We start from the raw sequence: 15184 nt of genomic DNA on the forward strand, positions 1-15184 counted from the left end.
CTAGATACAGGGAGAGTCCATAAGAGCCTGGGAAAATCAAAGTCTGAAGAATCGATTGGGATCAGGAAAAAAAACAACTTCAAGTGGACATTTAAAAGAGAATGTGAAAAACTCAATATTGTTTTTCTTTGTGGTATTCCATTCTGTGGAGAGAGATACTGTATCTTGTGTTACTCTGACTATTGCCAAGTGAGAAAAATGGCTCAAGCCAGAGAAGGTTTGGAGAAATCAGAAGGAAGTAGACCTGTAGGGAAATGTGACCCTAGATGTGGAGTAGATTCCTTTCCTTTCCTTTGATCCCAGAATTGCATGTAATTCAAGAGTTATTGCTTGTGTTACTGATCAAATATTTTTCTTTTTCTTCTCCCCAATCTCCAATTTTCATTGCAGCTCTTTCTTTTATGCATTCCTGAATCTTCTGATTAGCGCCTTAGTGGTTTTTGTCATCTTTATTGCCAGCACTATCGTGACTGTTGGGTTTAACATGTGGTGTGATGCTATTACTGAAAAAGGAAGCATGCCAAATAGGTGAGTATTGAACATGATACATTGGTATGGAGCAATGGGAAATAGCACATATATGTAGATAGCAAAACAAGGAAAACAAGTAAGGAGCTTTATAATTTGGAGATTTATTAAAGCAAGAATAGTTACATAAGAGATTTCACCATTTTGTCATCGTGTTCTTAGGGTCCAGGGTTTCTATTACGTAGAAAAGCGTTACACAATTCTTTTTCAGTTGATGGCTATACTTAAAAATAAATTATTTGTCTTCCATGATTTATCAAGTATGGTGGAACCAAAGCTGAGCAGAGCTACTGCATGTAGCTAAAATACTAAGTACCTATATATCCAGCTAAAATGTAGAATTTACTATGTATATTTTATTATTGTGTGCCCTTTTGTTAGCTTTTAGAAAAAATGGTATAAATGATGATAGTATATAAATTATAGGGATTATAGTATATAAATAGTTTATAAATAGTATATAAATTATATATTGAATTATAATTCAATATAATTTTCAGAAGTTGGAGTTCAGTATGCAACGCAGTATAGCCAAATGCCATATAAAAAATTGGAGATGCATTAGGGTTATGTAAAATTTTGAATGGCTGCTTTGTTTTTAATGATACTTAGTGCAGATTATGATTTAGAACAGAATATAATAGAATAGAGTAGAGTAGAGTAGAATAGGGTAACAGAGTTGGAAGAAACCTTGGAGGTCTTCTATCCAACCCCTGCTTAGGCAGGAAACTATACACCACTTCAGACAAGTGGTTATCCAATCTCTTCTTAAAGACTTCCAGTGTTGGGGCATTCAGAACTTCTGGAGGCAAGCTATTCCACTGATTAATTGTTCTAACTGTCAGGAAATTTCTCCTCATTTCTAGGTTGCTTCTCTCCTTGATTAGTTTCCACCCATTGCTTCTTGTCCTACCCTCAGGTGCTTTGGAGAATAGCTTGACTCCCACTTCTTTGTGACAACCCCTGAGATATTGGAACACTGCTATCATGTCACCCCTAGTCCTTCTTTTCATTAAACTAGACATACCCAGTTTCTGCAATCATTCTTCATATGTTTTAGCCTCTGGTCCCCTAGTTATCTTTGTTGCTGTTCTCTGCTTTGTAGTGTCTCAACATCTTTTTTACATGGTGGTGACCAAAACAGGATGCAGTATTCCAAGTGTGGCCTTACCAAGGCATTATAAAGTGGTATTAACACTTCACATGATCTTGATTCTATGCAGCCTAGAACTGAGTTTGAAGCTGCTCTGCCATGCAACATAGCTCTTTGGTTCTGAAAAGCAAAAGAACTGCTTTGCATTGCTTCAGGACTCTTCACTCCAACAACTAAAGGAGGATACCCATGTATTCACAGAGTTCACTTCCAGTGTGCTATAGAGAGTGGTTTGATATAGTGAGTCTTATGTTTGTGACACATCATGGGAAATAGTATCATCCCTATTGAAGTATTTCACTGAATGGTTGCCTGGCACAAGCCTAAGATGCATAAGAGTCATTTGCTTGAGATGGGCAGTTATAGAAATCAATCAATCAATCAATCAATCAAATAAATAAATAAATAAATAAAGAATTTGATAACTGTATAAATAAAAATACCTCTGCATATCTTTCTGGAAAATCTTGGAGTGTGAAATCATTGTACTCCAGAATGATAAAGTTTTTCTTGCTATATTTAGAACATTGCAAATTATATGTAGCTGAGATCCACTAGTTTCTTCTGAAATCTTAAAATGAATATAAGAACTTGATAGATGAATATGGCATTATTTTAATCAAAATTATTCACTGGTACTGCATTGAGTTAAGCTAAACGTATTCAGTTCTTCACACGACTGAATTGGCCCCAGGGAATTTCTACTGAAATCAGATGTGTGTAAATTTCCATACTGCACATTAAATATACTCATATTAAATAAATGTACTCCATCACTATGGGATTAATTTGAAAATGAGTATAAAGGGATTAAATGAGTTGTGTGATTTAATAGAAATCTTGCGAATAATAAGTACGGTATGTAGTGAGATTTTATGTCTTACAAAGATTAAAGCACTGATTTTACATTTTGCCTTGCCATATGTTGTATATGCCATCAGTGAGTGTTTTATTTGGGACTGCCATGATTATTTAAATATTTGGTTAAAATATTTTCTCGTTTTTTTAAAAAAATCTAACCAGATAATTAAATATTTAAATAAGCCTCCAAGGTGATTGACAGTATTAGAAAGATAAGAAAGAGAGAAGATGATTTCGAGAATCTCAAACCCTATGATTTGCTTATACTTATTAAAAATGAAAACAGAAAACAATCTATACGCAGACTTTATTTTTGATTGAATTTTGCAAGGAATATTGGAAATAAAACATGCAAATATTATCTTCTTCTGAAGATCAGCAGCTTCTTTTTAGTGTGGTTGAAAGTCCCTGGCACGATGCCAAAGAGGGTACTTTCAAATGGGTGGGATGATTGGAGAGATATTGTTCAAAGGACTTGTGTATGGATTTTAAACTTAGAATCTGGAGGTCTTTTTTTGTTGATGCAATACATACTGTATAAACATGATATACTTATGTTCTTGGAAACAAGGCTTGTGTGGCTTTTAAATTGTACAGTACTTAGAAATCCTAGGCCCTTACAAAAATCAGCTATGGAGATTATTGGAGGGTAGAGGTAAAGCTTCTGTGTGGTATAGTATGTGGCCAATGAAATAGAATGTATTGACATGAAAGGGTCAAAATCTGCAACATGGATAATGACCCTAACCCTGTCCTCTCACACTTCCCTCCAATAGATACCCATGCACAGACCAATGATAAGAATCCTGTATTGGGTGATAATGTCATTGATGGGCTATCATGAACCAGCATCCCTGCAATGCCAAAATAGTAGCTGCAGCTGATAGGACTATTGAAATTTATTTCTGACATAACATCAGACAATTTGGCTCATTGTTGTTTATACTAACTGGCAGCAATTTCCAAAGTCCCAGATTCAGGCTGTTTTTCACCCTGAGATTTTTCTGTGCAAATCATTTTGCCATTGAGGCTTGACTTCTCATTACAGTTTGTACACAATCTCTTAAGTAAACACTTCAATTGCAAGACTGTAATAGATCCTGTGCACTGAAAATGCAATATGTGGTTTCTGGAAATATCTTCTTATTTTATTGATTTAACAATACCTAATTATAATTAGTAGATTACCAATTTTTGCATTATTAACAACCCTTGATTTGGTGGTCTTTCTAATTTTGCCATTGCTGATAATTATCTGTAAACTTTTATTGAATTTATTTACTCAGTTTATTTATTGTAATTATACAATATTATATACTTACTCTTTGCTGAATTTCTCCTAAAGAGGAACATTCATATGAAGAAGAACTTTAAAAGGAATCTTTCAGGTTTACAGCAAAGTTTCATCTAGTCTTACATTGTGCCTGACACAATGAAAGGCTAGTCACTAGATGTAACTCTTTGACTCTAGCATAATCTTTGCAGACGACCACACTAGAAATTTTGCACAGAAACAGAGAATTAACAAAACAGAAAGTTCTGCTGAACAAGGTTTTCCTTCCATGGTTTATATGCAGTACTGGACTGCTGTGCAATTGAGTCTTCAAAAAAATCCCATAATATGAGTCTTTTACAACAGCTTAACTGGCTGTGTGACCCCTTTTTAAAGGACATACAAGGAGAGGTCCTGGCAAAGTAAGAATGTAGTTTGAGATGACACCTATTCAGCTGAAACCTACATCAGCTTGTCTCATTTTATAATCTTCAGGAAAATGGCCAGAATGGGAACAGTTGACAAAATGTTGGAGAAGACATTGACATGTTGACCTTTTTCTCTATTATTTCTTGTCTGCAATAAAACTACAATTAGTTGTGACTGGTTCATTGAAACACTTGAAAGAGATTGTAATACGAACGTTTATCTGTGTTTCAAAGACAGTCACAAGATTGTGTGATAATAAGACATATAACAGTTGTCATGTACTCCGTGAATGTGGTATGTGTGTTTGAGAGAGAAGCCGTGTAGGTGAGAGTGATTTAGCGAGTTAGTGATATAGAGGATGGATTCTATGAAAGATAATTTATAACTACTGAGTTACTTTTCCTTCCCTTCTCTTTCATCCAAAATGCCTTCTCCTTTTAGTTGTGAAGAATTACAAGATATAGATCTTGAGCTGAATTTAGAAAACTCATCATTCTATGACCAGTTTGCCATCACACAGGTAAGTTAAGCCTCTTTGTTCACACAACTTTGGAAAGAATTCAAATGTCATGAAATGTCTTCTTACCTTATGCTATCTAGAATCAGTTCACAAATGTCACACTCAACATTGTTTCACTCTGCACTGGATGACTAGCACTGTATTTCATCCGAAACAACATTTCTGTCTGTAATAATAGATCTGACATGGTTCATTCACATAAGCTAGTTGAGCTTGAGCATATCCAAAGATGAATTAAGATGGAAAAAATGGTGGAAGCCAAATTCTAGGAGAGATGGTTGGACATTATGCAGAAGAGAAAACTAAGGGACAGATGTTATTACCATCTGTCAACTTTGGAAGATGGAACACATTAGAAGTTTATTACTTTGGAGAAGACAATTGGAACCAGTGGATAGAAATTGTAAGGAAGCTAATTTTGGTTAAATACAGAGAGAAGCTTCCTAACAATGAGCAATTGAACAGTGGAACTTGGAAGATGATGGCCTCTACTTCATTAGATATATTGAAGAAAAAGCTGTGTAGATATCCAACAGCTGTAGTTGCAGACTCTATGTTAAACACAGAATTGGAATTGATAATCTCTAATTAGTTTTCCAGCTCTGTGATTCTGTGAATGCTGTAGTCATGAAACTATGGAAATGCATATTTTAGCCTACCCTAAAACGATAGCATAGTTATTTTTATTTGGAAACTGCACACCCAGACATAAATACGGCAAGAATAAATTTTCAAGAAAAATGAAGATGATATTCTATTTATTTGCACCCCTGGTCTATTCTATTACATGGAATACTGTTATGTGTATTGGTTCTTAGATGACATTCTTGAAATTCCTAGGAAAGGTAAGATTGTGATGGACTAGACTAAGAAATATAAAGGCGGAATATGTGATGCCAACCTGGACTGGATTCCTTTTAGTAATATAAGACATGTGCAGCTGTTCTCTGAGATGTTATATAAAGTGGGTTATTCAGAAAGTTGAAATAGAACTTGATGGCTACATACAGTAATTTTCAGATGTTTCATCAACTGTATTCAAGCATAATATAGAGAATATTACCATGTCCTGGTAATATCCTATGAGCCTCACTATTGCTCTTCATCAGTTGACTGTACCATTTAAAATGTATATATCAATTTTCTATAGTTGTAGTTGAACTGCAAGCATGATAAAAATGCATGGGTATTGTTTAGATATTTCAAAAGCTTTGCTTTCTTTCAATATAACAAATATCTATAAATACCTCTTTGAACATTTGCTGAAAAATTCATTCTCATACATTTTTGAGATCTTGGGTTAGGAAAATACACTTACTGTAATGGTCTTTTTAAGATGTTACATAATTTTTTTAAAAAAATATTACATTAATGTTGTTTGTTTGAATTAAGTCTAACATATTGTATCAACTCAGCCATTAGTTTTGACAAACTGTAGTCTATGGCTACTGTGAATAGAAAAAATCTTCAACATTAACTATTATTCAGCTGAAGGTTCTTGGGGAAAATGTACTGAAATACACATTGTATTAGATTCACTTTCCCCCATATGGTGGTCTACAGGTATTTTGAAACTGAAATTCCAATAATTTAGGGATTGTAGAAGTTAACAGTTTTAGAGGGTATAATTTTTGGAAAGGTATACATTTATATATTTAAAGTATTCTCACTAACTCTTTCTCTTTTTTGTTTCTAGTTTGGCCTCTGGGCTGCCTGGCTGACTTGGTTAGGAATTACAATATTGGCCTTTTTGAAGGTTTATCATAATTATCGGCAGGAGGACCTCTTGGATAACCTGATTCATGAGAAGGAATTTTTGTTGGGACGATCTTCATCACGAACTTCTTTTCAGGAAGAAAAAAGTGGCATAATCTAATATCTAATAAGCCTCACTGCATAGCAGATTGTAGGTTGTGTATTATGGGTCTTAGCTGGAAGTAAAGATAGAAATTGAATTGGCAGGCCTAGAAAACCTTTAAGGGAAAAAAATGGAATCTGGAATTTAGCATTCTGTCAAATAAATATTGTTCATAGAATATCCCTGTTAAAATATAACTATAGCTCTCACAGTTACCTGAATCACAATTTATGCTTCCTTTAATTGTTCAGCGCTTTGTGATTTTTCAACTATGTGTGCAAGTTCTTTCTATTGAATAACCTGGGATATCACATTAATTTCTCAGGATTAATTTAGGAAAACCAATTCACACGGACAAATCATGATATGAAGCTGCAAGTAGACATGTCATATATGCTTGAACTAAATTTTGGACTGCACTGTGTGGATTTGTTTACTTACCTAAAATTGCCATTCCTGTGAGGTTTTTTTAGATGTTTGAAGACATAATGTTGATCCATCTGCTTAACTGAACTCCACTTCCTTTCAGAAATGATGTTCTGCATGATATGAGCAATCCACATTGATATCTAACCATGTATTTATCCAAATGATGTGACTTTTCCTCTCAAAGTAGGGTGGAAATGGAATGATTGGGTATTTATTAAATATATAATGTCAAAAGGAGGGATTTAATGTTTCCATGATATAGGTAAAATCCATGGAATAGATAAATCCATGGAAACTTACACACTCATGTTAAGTATATACCTCAGTAGGAGTTGGCCATATGGCTTGGACAAAATTTGTGGCCACTGGTGCTTTCTTTCTCTCTCTCTCTCTCCATAATTTCAATGAATAAGACTTAGACGTTGTCTTTTGGCTTCTGTGACAAAATCTTAATCAAGAAAAACAAGATAAATGAACACTTTATTTTTTTAACACAGCTATGTGCCAAACCATATATATCTGATGCATGTGAAGTGGGTGCGGGGGGCTTTTGCTGATGTAGTCTGAAACCATGATTTATATGATTTAGCTTCCATCAATTGACACCACAATTATGTGAACAATAGCAATTGTGGTTCAGTATTGAATGATTTTAGCCCATTAAGTATGGCATTTAATGATATTAGTGATTCAATTGTGCATTGGAACACTGAAAGTATTCAAGCATACTATTAGCTGCTTATCATGTGACTCGACAGTTCTAGTCTTCTACAGATAATATTACCTTGATTATTTAAGGTTAAACTGAAACAATAATATCTTGATTATTTAAGGGTAAACTGAAAATATTTCAGAATCAGCATCTAAAAACGTGGTGCTGCAGATTTGCCAGTTAATTTGTTACACTTATTTGTTTACACTTATTTATTATTTAATGCAACATTTCCAATGCTTCTGGATATGCAGCAGCAATTGTCTGTGTGAAATTGCAAATTTGAATTTTGCCTTTTTTTTAGTTTCAAGTTTCATTTTGAAAAGTTGACAAACAATGGCCTGCTGGTTCATGTTCTTATATTATTATAATGAGGTAGACGACTTGCTGTAAGGAATAATCCTAGTATATTCTCCAGATCTCCTCAAGGAATTGCAGACTGCACTCTTGCTTAACTTTAACTTTGAGGTTGGTACGTGAACGATATTATTATTGCTTAGTAAAATACAGTGACAATATATATATATAGGATATTTGACAATATCTCTTGTAAGCAATTAATATATCTTGCTTGCTTCTTCATATATGGAACTAGCATTTATGCTATAAAATGTTAATTATATATTCCACTGTACTAGTGTTCATTTTTGATGTTGCTATCTTAAATCTCTGTGTGTAATATATAGTATGGAATGCAACTACCCAAATCTATAAAATAAGCATTTAAATTGTTGGGCAGGTTGCTTTCTGGTTAAATTAGAAGAATTTCTTTTAATTAAACTACTGTGGTGGCAATCGAAGGCATTCACTTTTCAGAAATTGGTGGAACTAATGTAGATCTTTTTCAACACCATTTTCAAAACTTATACAGGCATAAAAGTGTTCGTGTTAGTGTTATATTTTGCAGTACAAACCCTGAATGAGCCATCTTTCTAATATTATTTGAAAAGTAAATTGTGCCCTTGAAAGGGATCTTATGGTAGCAAAATGTACATGGAATTTAAAAGCAGGAAGCCAAGAAAATAATACTATAACTTGAAGTGAATTATAATTTTACCTAAAAGTTAGGTGCAATTCTTACCCTTGTTCCAAGAGGCAAAACAATTTAGTCTGCATTATTGATGGATAGTTACAGCTATTTTTTACAAATAAGAATCAATTTGTGGATTAATTCATCAGTTTATTCTGGTATGTCTTTGAAGTTACTTATTTGATAACCTGAGTGTCAGTCCCAAAGGTATTTATTTTAAAAAAAACATTGTCAATGGAGCTCTCTTCTAATGAATTATAAGTAGAATTTTAACTACTTAGTTCCAAATCTTTAATGAGAGTAAGAATACAATAAATCTGCTTTTTTCCCTACACCTTTAATAAATGTAGTCTTACACAGTGATGCTTTTATTATTTACTAGCTGATAACCCGGCATTGCCCGGGTATTTATTTATAGGGGGGAAATGTCCCAACCAAACGTAATTTCTAATGTTGGATTTTCCCCCTTACCAGAGGGAGCCCCCTTGTGGAGTACTGTAAAGCCATTACCATGGCAACTCCACTATGCTGTGCATTAGAAGCCATTTTACAGCAGTGCAGTAGAAGCCATTTTAAGGCACAACAGGCTGTATCTTATCAGAACACACACACTGAGGGGTGTTAGGGGTGTCTTACCCCCACAGTATTTTTTTCCTGAGAGTAAGTCATCTGTGTACCAAGTTTTGTTGAAATTGCTTGAGGCATTCCGGAACATACACACATACAACCCAAAATCCAGCCTGAAGATGGCGAGTGAGACCTCACTGAAACGTTGCCAAGACAATCTCAATCTTACACGGGAAAAAACCCGAATACAACAAGATCAGCATACCTACACCTATATATATGTTTATGTATATGTATATGTATATGTATATGTATATGTATATGTATATGTATATGTATATGTATATGTATATGTATACGTATACGTATACGTATATGTATATGTATTTGTATTTGTGTTACAACCCCTGGTATGTCCAAATATGGGAGGGAACTCACTACTCCCCCTTTCTGTCTATTGGATCACTGCAGGAGGCCATCCAGGCAGAAAACCATATTTTTAATGTTGCCTTTTTATATTTGTGTTGTATTTGTGCTGATACAATTTTATTTATTTATCCCTTTATTTATTGATCAGCACAAATACAACACACACACACACACACACACACACATTTGGGCATACCAGGGGTTGTAACACAAATATATATATGGTTTTCTGCCTGCATGGTGTTCTGTGATGAGCCAAAGGACAGAAAGAGGGAGTAGTGACCTTCCTCCCATATTTAGGCATACCAGGGGTTGTAACACAAATACATACATACATACATACATACATACATACATACATACATTTATTTATTTATTTATTTATTTATTTATTTATTTATTTATTTATTTATTTATTTATTTATTTATTTATTTATTTATTTGTGTTACAACCCCTGGTATGCCTAAATATTTACTTTACTTTACTTTACTTTATTTTAAATTTCTAGACCGCCCCCTCTCCCGAAAGGGACTCGGGGCGGTGTACAGTCAATTAAAACACAAGAAATACATAAGAATAAATACATAAATACACAGGTCCTTAAATACTTAGATGAGGAGGCTATAAAAACTGTATCTTAAAGTAAAGCGATTAAAAAACAGTATTTAAAAATAACCCCTAAAAATATCCCAAAAAGTTAAAGTTAAAATAGTGACCTAGAAATTCCCAATTAAAAATATCTGCCAGGAGGTAAGATAAAACTATGAATGGGCCAAGCCGGCTAGTCGAAACAGGTGAGTCTTTAGTTTTTGACGGAAGGAGCGGAAGTCGGTGGTGGTTCTGATGTCGGGGGGGAGGTCATTCCAGAGGGTTGGGCCCATCACAGAGAAGGCTCTACTCCTGGGCGCCGCCCGTTGGCATTGCTTGGTGGACGGCACCAGGAGGAGTCCCTCCCTGTGAGAGCGAATTGGTCGCAGGGATGTATGCGGTAGGATACGATCCCGCAAGTAGCTAGGTCCTGTGCCATGGAGCGCTTTAAAGATGGTGATCAACACCTTGAAACGCACCCGAAAAACCACAGGCAGCCAGTGCAGCTCGCGCAGGAGAGGTGTTATGTGGGAGTACCTAGTACTCCTCGTGATGGCCCACGCGGCTGCATTCTGGACTAGCTGTAGTCTTCGGGCGCGTCCCAAGGGAAGCCCCATGTAGAGGGCATTGCAGTAGTCCAGACGAGACGTCACCAGCGCATGAGTGACCGTGCGTAGGGCATCCCGGTCCAGTAAGGGGCGCAATTGGCGCACCAGGTGAACCTGGTGGAACGCCCCCCTTGCCACGGCTGCCACATGGTCATCCATCGACAGCCGGGCATCTAGGAGGACGCCCAAATTGTGCGCCCGTTCCACAGGGGGCAATTGCTCGCCCCCTATGGCCAGTGATGGTGTCAACTGGCTGAACCGAGGTGCCGGTAGCCACAGCCACTCAGTCTTGGAGGGGTTGAGCTAAATATGGGAGGAAGGTCACTACTCCCTCTTTCTGTCCTTCGGCTTATCTCCCTTTATTTATTTATCAGTAAAAATACAACACATACACACACACACACATACACACACACACACACACACACACACACACACGCACCCCTCTGCTTGGCTTCTTACAGCTTTAGAGTTTGTCCCAACAAATTAGAGACATTTAATGATGAATTAATATATTTGTTGCTTTTGTGTAATATAGGATCATTTCACATAGGTAGAGATAGTGCTGGCTGACAGTTGTGGACCCATCACATCATGAGATTAGTAGTTGGAGAAGATACACCTTATATTATCAATCTTTTTAATAGAAGTGAATGCCAAGAGAAATACAGATTTGAGTGGTGGGATAATTTGTTTGATCTTCATGATAATGGCCATATGTATCTGGAGATACATCTACATGATTGCAGCTATATTGGATTGAGATGCTTCCCTTTTTATAACGCTGCAGAGGTGACATTTCTTTAAAAATGAAATTGTTTTCTGAATCAATTGTTGATGTTAATTATATCTATAATGTTGGTATTAAATGCTCTGATTTTACTGCTTCCTATGCCTTCTGATTATTAGGTTTGCAAGTTTGGTAATCTTGGATTATAAACTCTTGTTACTTTTTAAAAAGTGTTACAACTTTTTAAAATCTTCTACAGAATCCTAAATAACTATTTTGCGGTATATTTTATTATTACTATTATTCTGTTTTACTGCACTTCGCTATTCCAGTTCCATTTTGACTCTGAGGGTTTACAATCATACCGCATAGTAGAAGGTTGGATTCTTATCCTTACAGTATAGTTGTTCTCTATATGTCTTTTGAAAAAATAGATTGGATGCTGCTCCCTGAATACATTTTCTGAGATGTACCCTGTTTCCCCTAAAATAAGACTTCCCTGGATAATAAATCCAATTGGGCTTTTGAGTGCATGCTCTAAAATAAGCCCTTCCCCCAAAATAAGCCCTCCCTAAAAATATTGCAATGTAGCAGCAGCCATGAGGTGACCACACTCACCGCCTCCTACACTTCAAAAATAATAAGACCTCCCCAAAAATAAGGCCAAGTCCTTATTTTGGGGATCAAAAGAAAATAAGACCTTTTCTTATTTTTGAGGAAACATGGTATGTTGTGAATAATCTTTTATTATTTAATTTGAGAATTTAAAACAATGCCAGTGATCTCCATATGAAACAGTACAGTCAATTATAATGAAACAATGCATGTGGTCAACCACATCTTCACTGCTATCCTACAAATGTTTTGGTTAAACTGAGGATGGATTTTTGAAACAGAAACCCCTCATTAAAACAGAAAAATTAGATATGAGCACCAATCATTAATCACCGAAATTGCCAGACTGATCTAATATTCTACTGCCTTGTCAGAATTTGACATTATTTCAAATTTTAACAACCATCTAGGTATAAGGTCAGGACAGAATAAAAAATATCACCAAACATTGCATAAGCGAAGCTTCATCTGATCTATTTGCCTCCTCAAATTTGAATTCTGAGCTTCTAGACACATTAAAATGGACCAGGCCAACAGATGAAATTTAAAATAAAATAAATTGAAATTGAAAATATATCTTTTGCACTTGTTTGTATGAAAGTGCATATGCGTCTGGCTGACTTTGTGTTTTGGAGTCTGTTAATTCAGGCATGAATAGCATGCAAATATTAGAATAATTTGAAAATTTAACAATACCGATGGTGTTTATTTCTTTCAGAACTGAGCAGGGTGTCTTTTTAAAAAAATTACATGCAGCAAATTCTATGTTGCAATGCTTCATGATTATCAAGCAACCTTCTTATGCTGGCTTTGGGGGGATTTAGGTGACCTAAACAGCACTGTAGAGTTGTATACTCTTCTTCTGTTGTTTAACGAATGTGTTTTATAACAACTGCTTTTGCTTTCCTTTGGAGAGCATACTGAGCTTCTGATACAGTGCCATGCATAAATAAATGGTTCTAAAATTTGGTGTATGTTGAATTGAATAAGCATGTTTATAAATCAAATTATATTTTCTCAAGATAGGTTTTCTTTTTATCTTTAGAAGGAATCATAATTGGATTGTATTTATCAATGTTTAAGGCTGCTGCTGCTGAGTTTGATATCTACCACTCTTTTAATATACTTCTTTTCCAAGCTGTGGTGCAAAACAACACAACAACAGCATCCAACCCATCTAATTGACTGTTGTGTTACATTTCTAGTTTCCTACTTTGGCATCAAAATACTTCCTTTAATATTTCCCCATTCCTAGTTTGATTTCTAAATCACCAAAATTATATTATTTTATGTGGTGTGGAAGGAGTGAATATATATAAGATTTTAAATTATAACATTTTAAATCATGTTTGATGCTTAGTCTCTCCCTTGTTCCTTTATTTTGTAGTAGTATCACAGTGCTCATCAAAGATCTTTTAATGAAAATAAGGACAATTTATGATCAGAATCAACCTGATAATAGTCCAGTTTGACTGTATGAAAAATAACATTAATTAAAATGAACTTAGCACTGTTGGATTAATTGCTTAAATGTAATCAAGGAGCATCTGTCAAAATAAAAATGCTGTTAGCCTATATAACAAATTAAATAGATTTTAATTATTATGTTTATGAAAACTGTCTTTTATACATGTAGGCACTGTGTACATACATAAACAAAGAAAGTGTCTTAGAAGCAATGCTTTTCCTTGATTTTTTAAATTTTTATTTTAAATTTTATTTATAGGAGCTTTTAGAAGGGAAATTAGCCATGACAAAAACAACTAAAGGGTTGAAGATGAAATAGCCTAACTGGGGAGGGGGGGAACGGGACTTTCCTTTTTAATGGCTTCAAACTCTTCCAATTTCATTCATTCATTCAGTTGCTTTCAGAAGTTGTGGTGGGACCTTCATCACTGGAAGCTTTCAAGAAGAGACTGGACTGCCATCTGACAAACGGGATCAGCCATTCCAGGGCTATTTTCAGAGTTTTTAGGCGCTTTTTATTCTCCCCATAGTAAACTATGTACCATGTACCATCATCATCATTGGGGGATCGAGAGAAAAGTAGATAAAGATAAAACTTGGCAATGGCTTACAACTGAACATTAAAAAGTTAATTAGCATTAAATTTTAATTAGCATTAAAAAATTAAAAAGTAAATACTGAGATAATGTAATAAAAACATGAACAGAATACTTGCAGGAAAAATTATTACATGATCAACTTCTACAACAGATCATGGGGAAAATGGATAAAGATAAAACCTGGCAATTGTTTACCACGGGACCACGGGAAAAGAAACTGAATGCTTGTTTGCATTAGTTTTTGAAGAGCAAGCCATTCAAAGTAAGGCGATCAGGCCAGGATTGAAAAAAGTAATAATGATTCAAAGTGCAGATTCTGCAAAGAAGCGGAAAAAGAAGATCCCACAAACTGATCATAAGTAATAACAATACAGTTGCCAAAATGATTCACTGGAGCATTTTTTTAAATGGTCATCAACCAGAAATGTAAAATTGGTGGAAACATATAGTTGAAAAAGTAGTAAAAATAAAAACGCTAAAATATTGGGGAAGTCTTGGTTCAAAGCATACCAGATATAACTCTTGTTGAAAAGAAGAAAGTGTGAGCAATTGATGTGGCAACCTCATGAGATAGAATAGAAGACAAAGAATTTAGGATCTGAAAATTGAAATTGAAAGATTATGGCATAAACTGGCCATGTTGAGTACCTAATAGGTATTGGCACACTGAGTGTCATGCAAAAAAAAAAAAAAATTGGATGGCACTTAGAAGATCTGAGCATTGACAAAATTTCTACCTGCCATTTGCAAAAGGCAATATTGCTTGGAATCCACATGTGCTGCAAAG

At 35.0% G+C, this 15184-nt stretch overlaps 1 protein-coding gene across 2 annotated transcripts in view; it reads left to right on the forward strand.

The window, feature by feature from the left end:
* The window catches only part of TMEM179 (transmembrane protein 179), a 104970-nt gene extending 95321 nt beyond the window's left edge, over positions 1-9649 (forward strand). For both annotated transcript variants that reach the window (XM_081938485.1, XM_081938484.1), the window contains 3 exons: positions 391-528; positions 4686-4764; positions 6461-9649. In XM_081938485.1, coding sequence (XP_081794611.1) covers positions 391-528; positions 4686-4764; positions 6461-6640 — 397 coding nt within the window. In that variant the 3' untranslated portion in view covers positions 6641-9649. The remainder of the gene's footprint in view (positions 1-390; positions 529-4685; positions 4765-6460) is intronic.
* The last annotated feature ends 5535 nt before the right edge of the window (positions 9650-15184 follow it).

Source organism: Natrix helvetica (genome assembly GCF_964273705.1).
Source record: "Natrix helvetica genome assembly, chromosome: 1".
NCBI classification, from domain to species: domain Eukaryota; kingdom Metazoa; phylum Chordata; class Lepidosauria; order Squamata; family Natricidae; genus Natrix; species Natrix helvetica.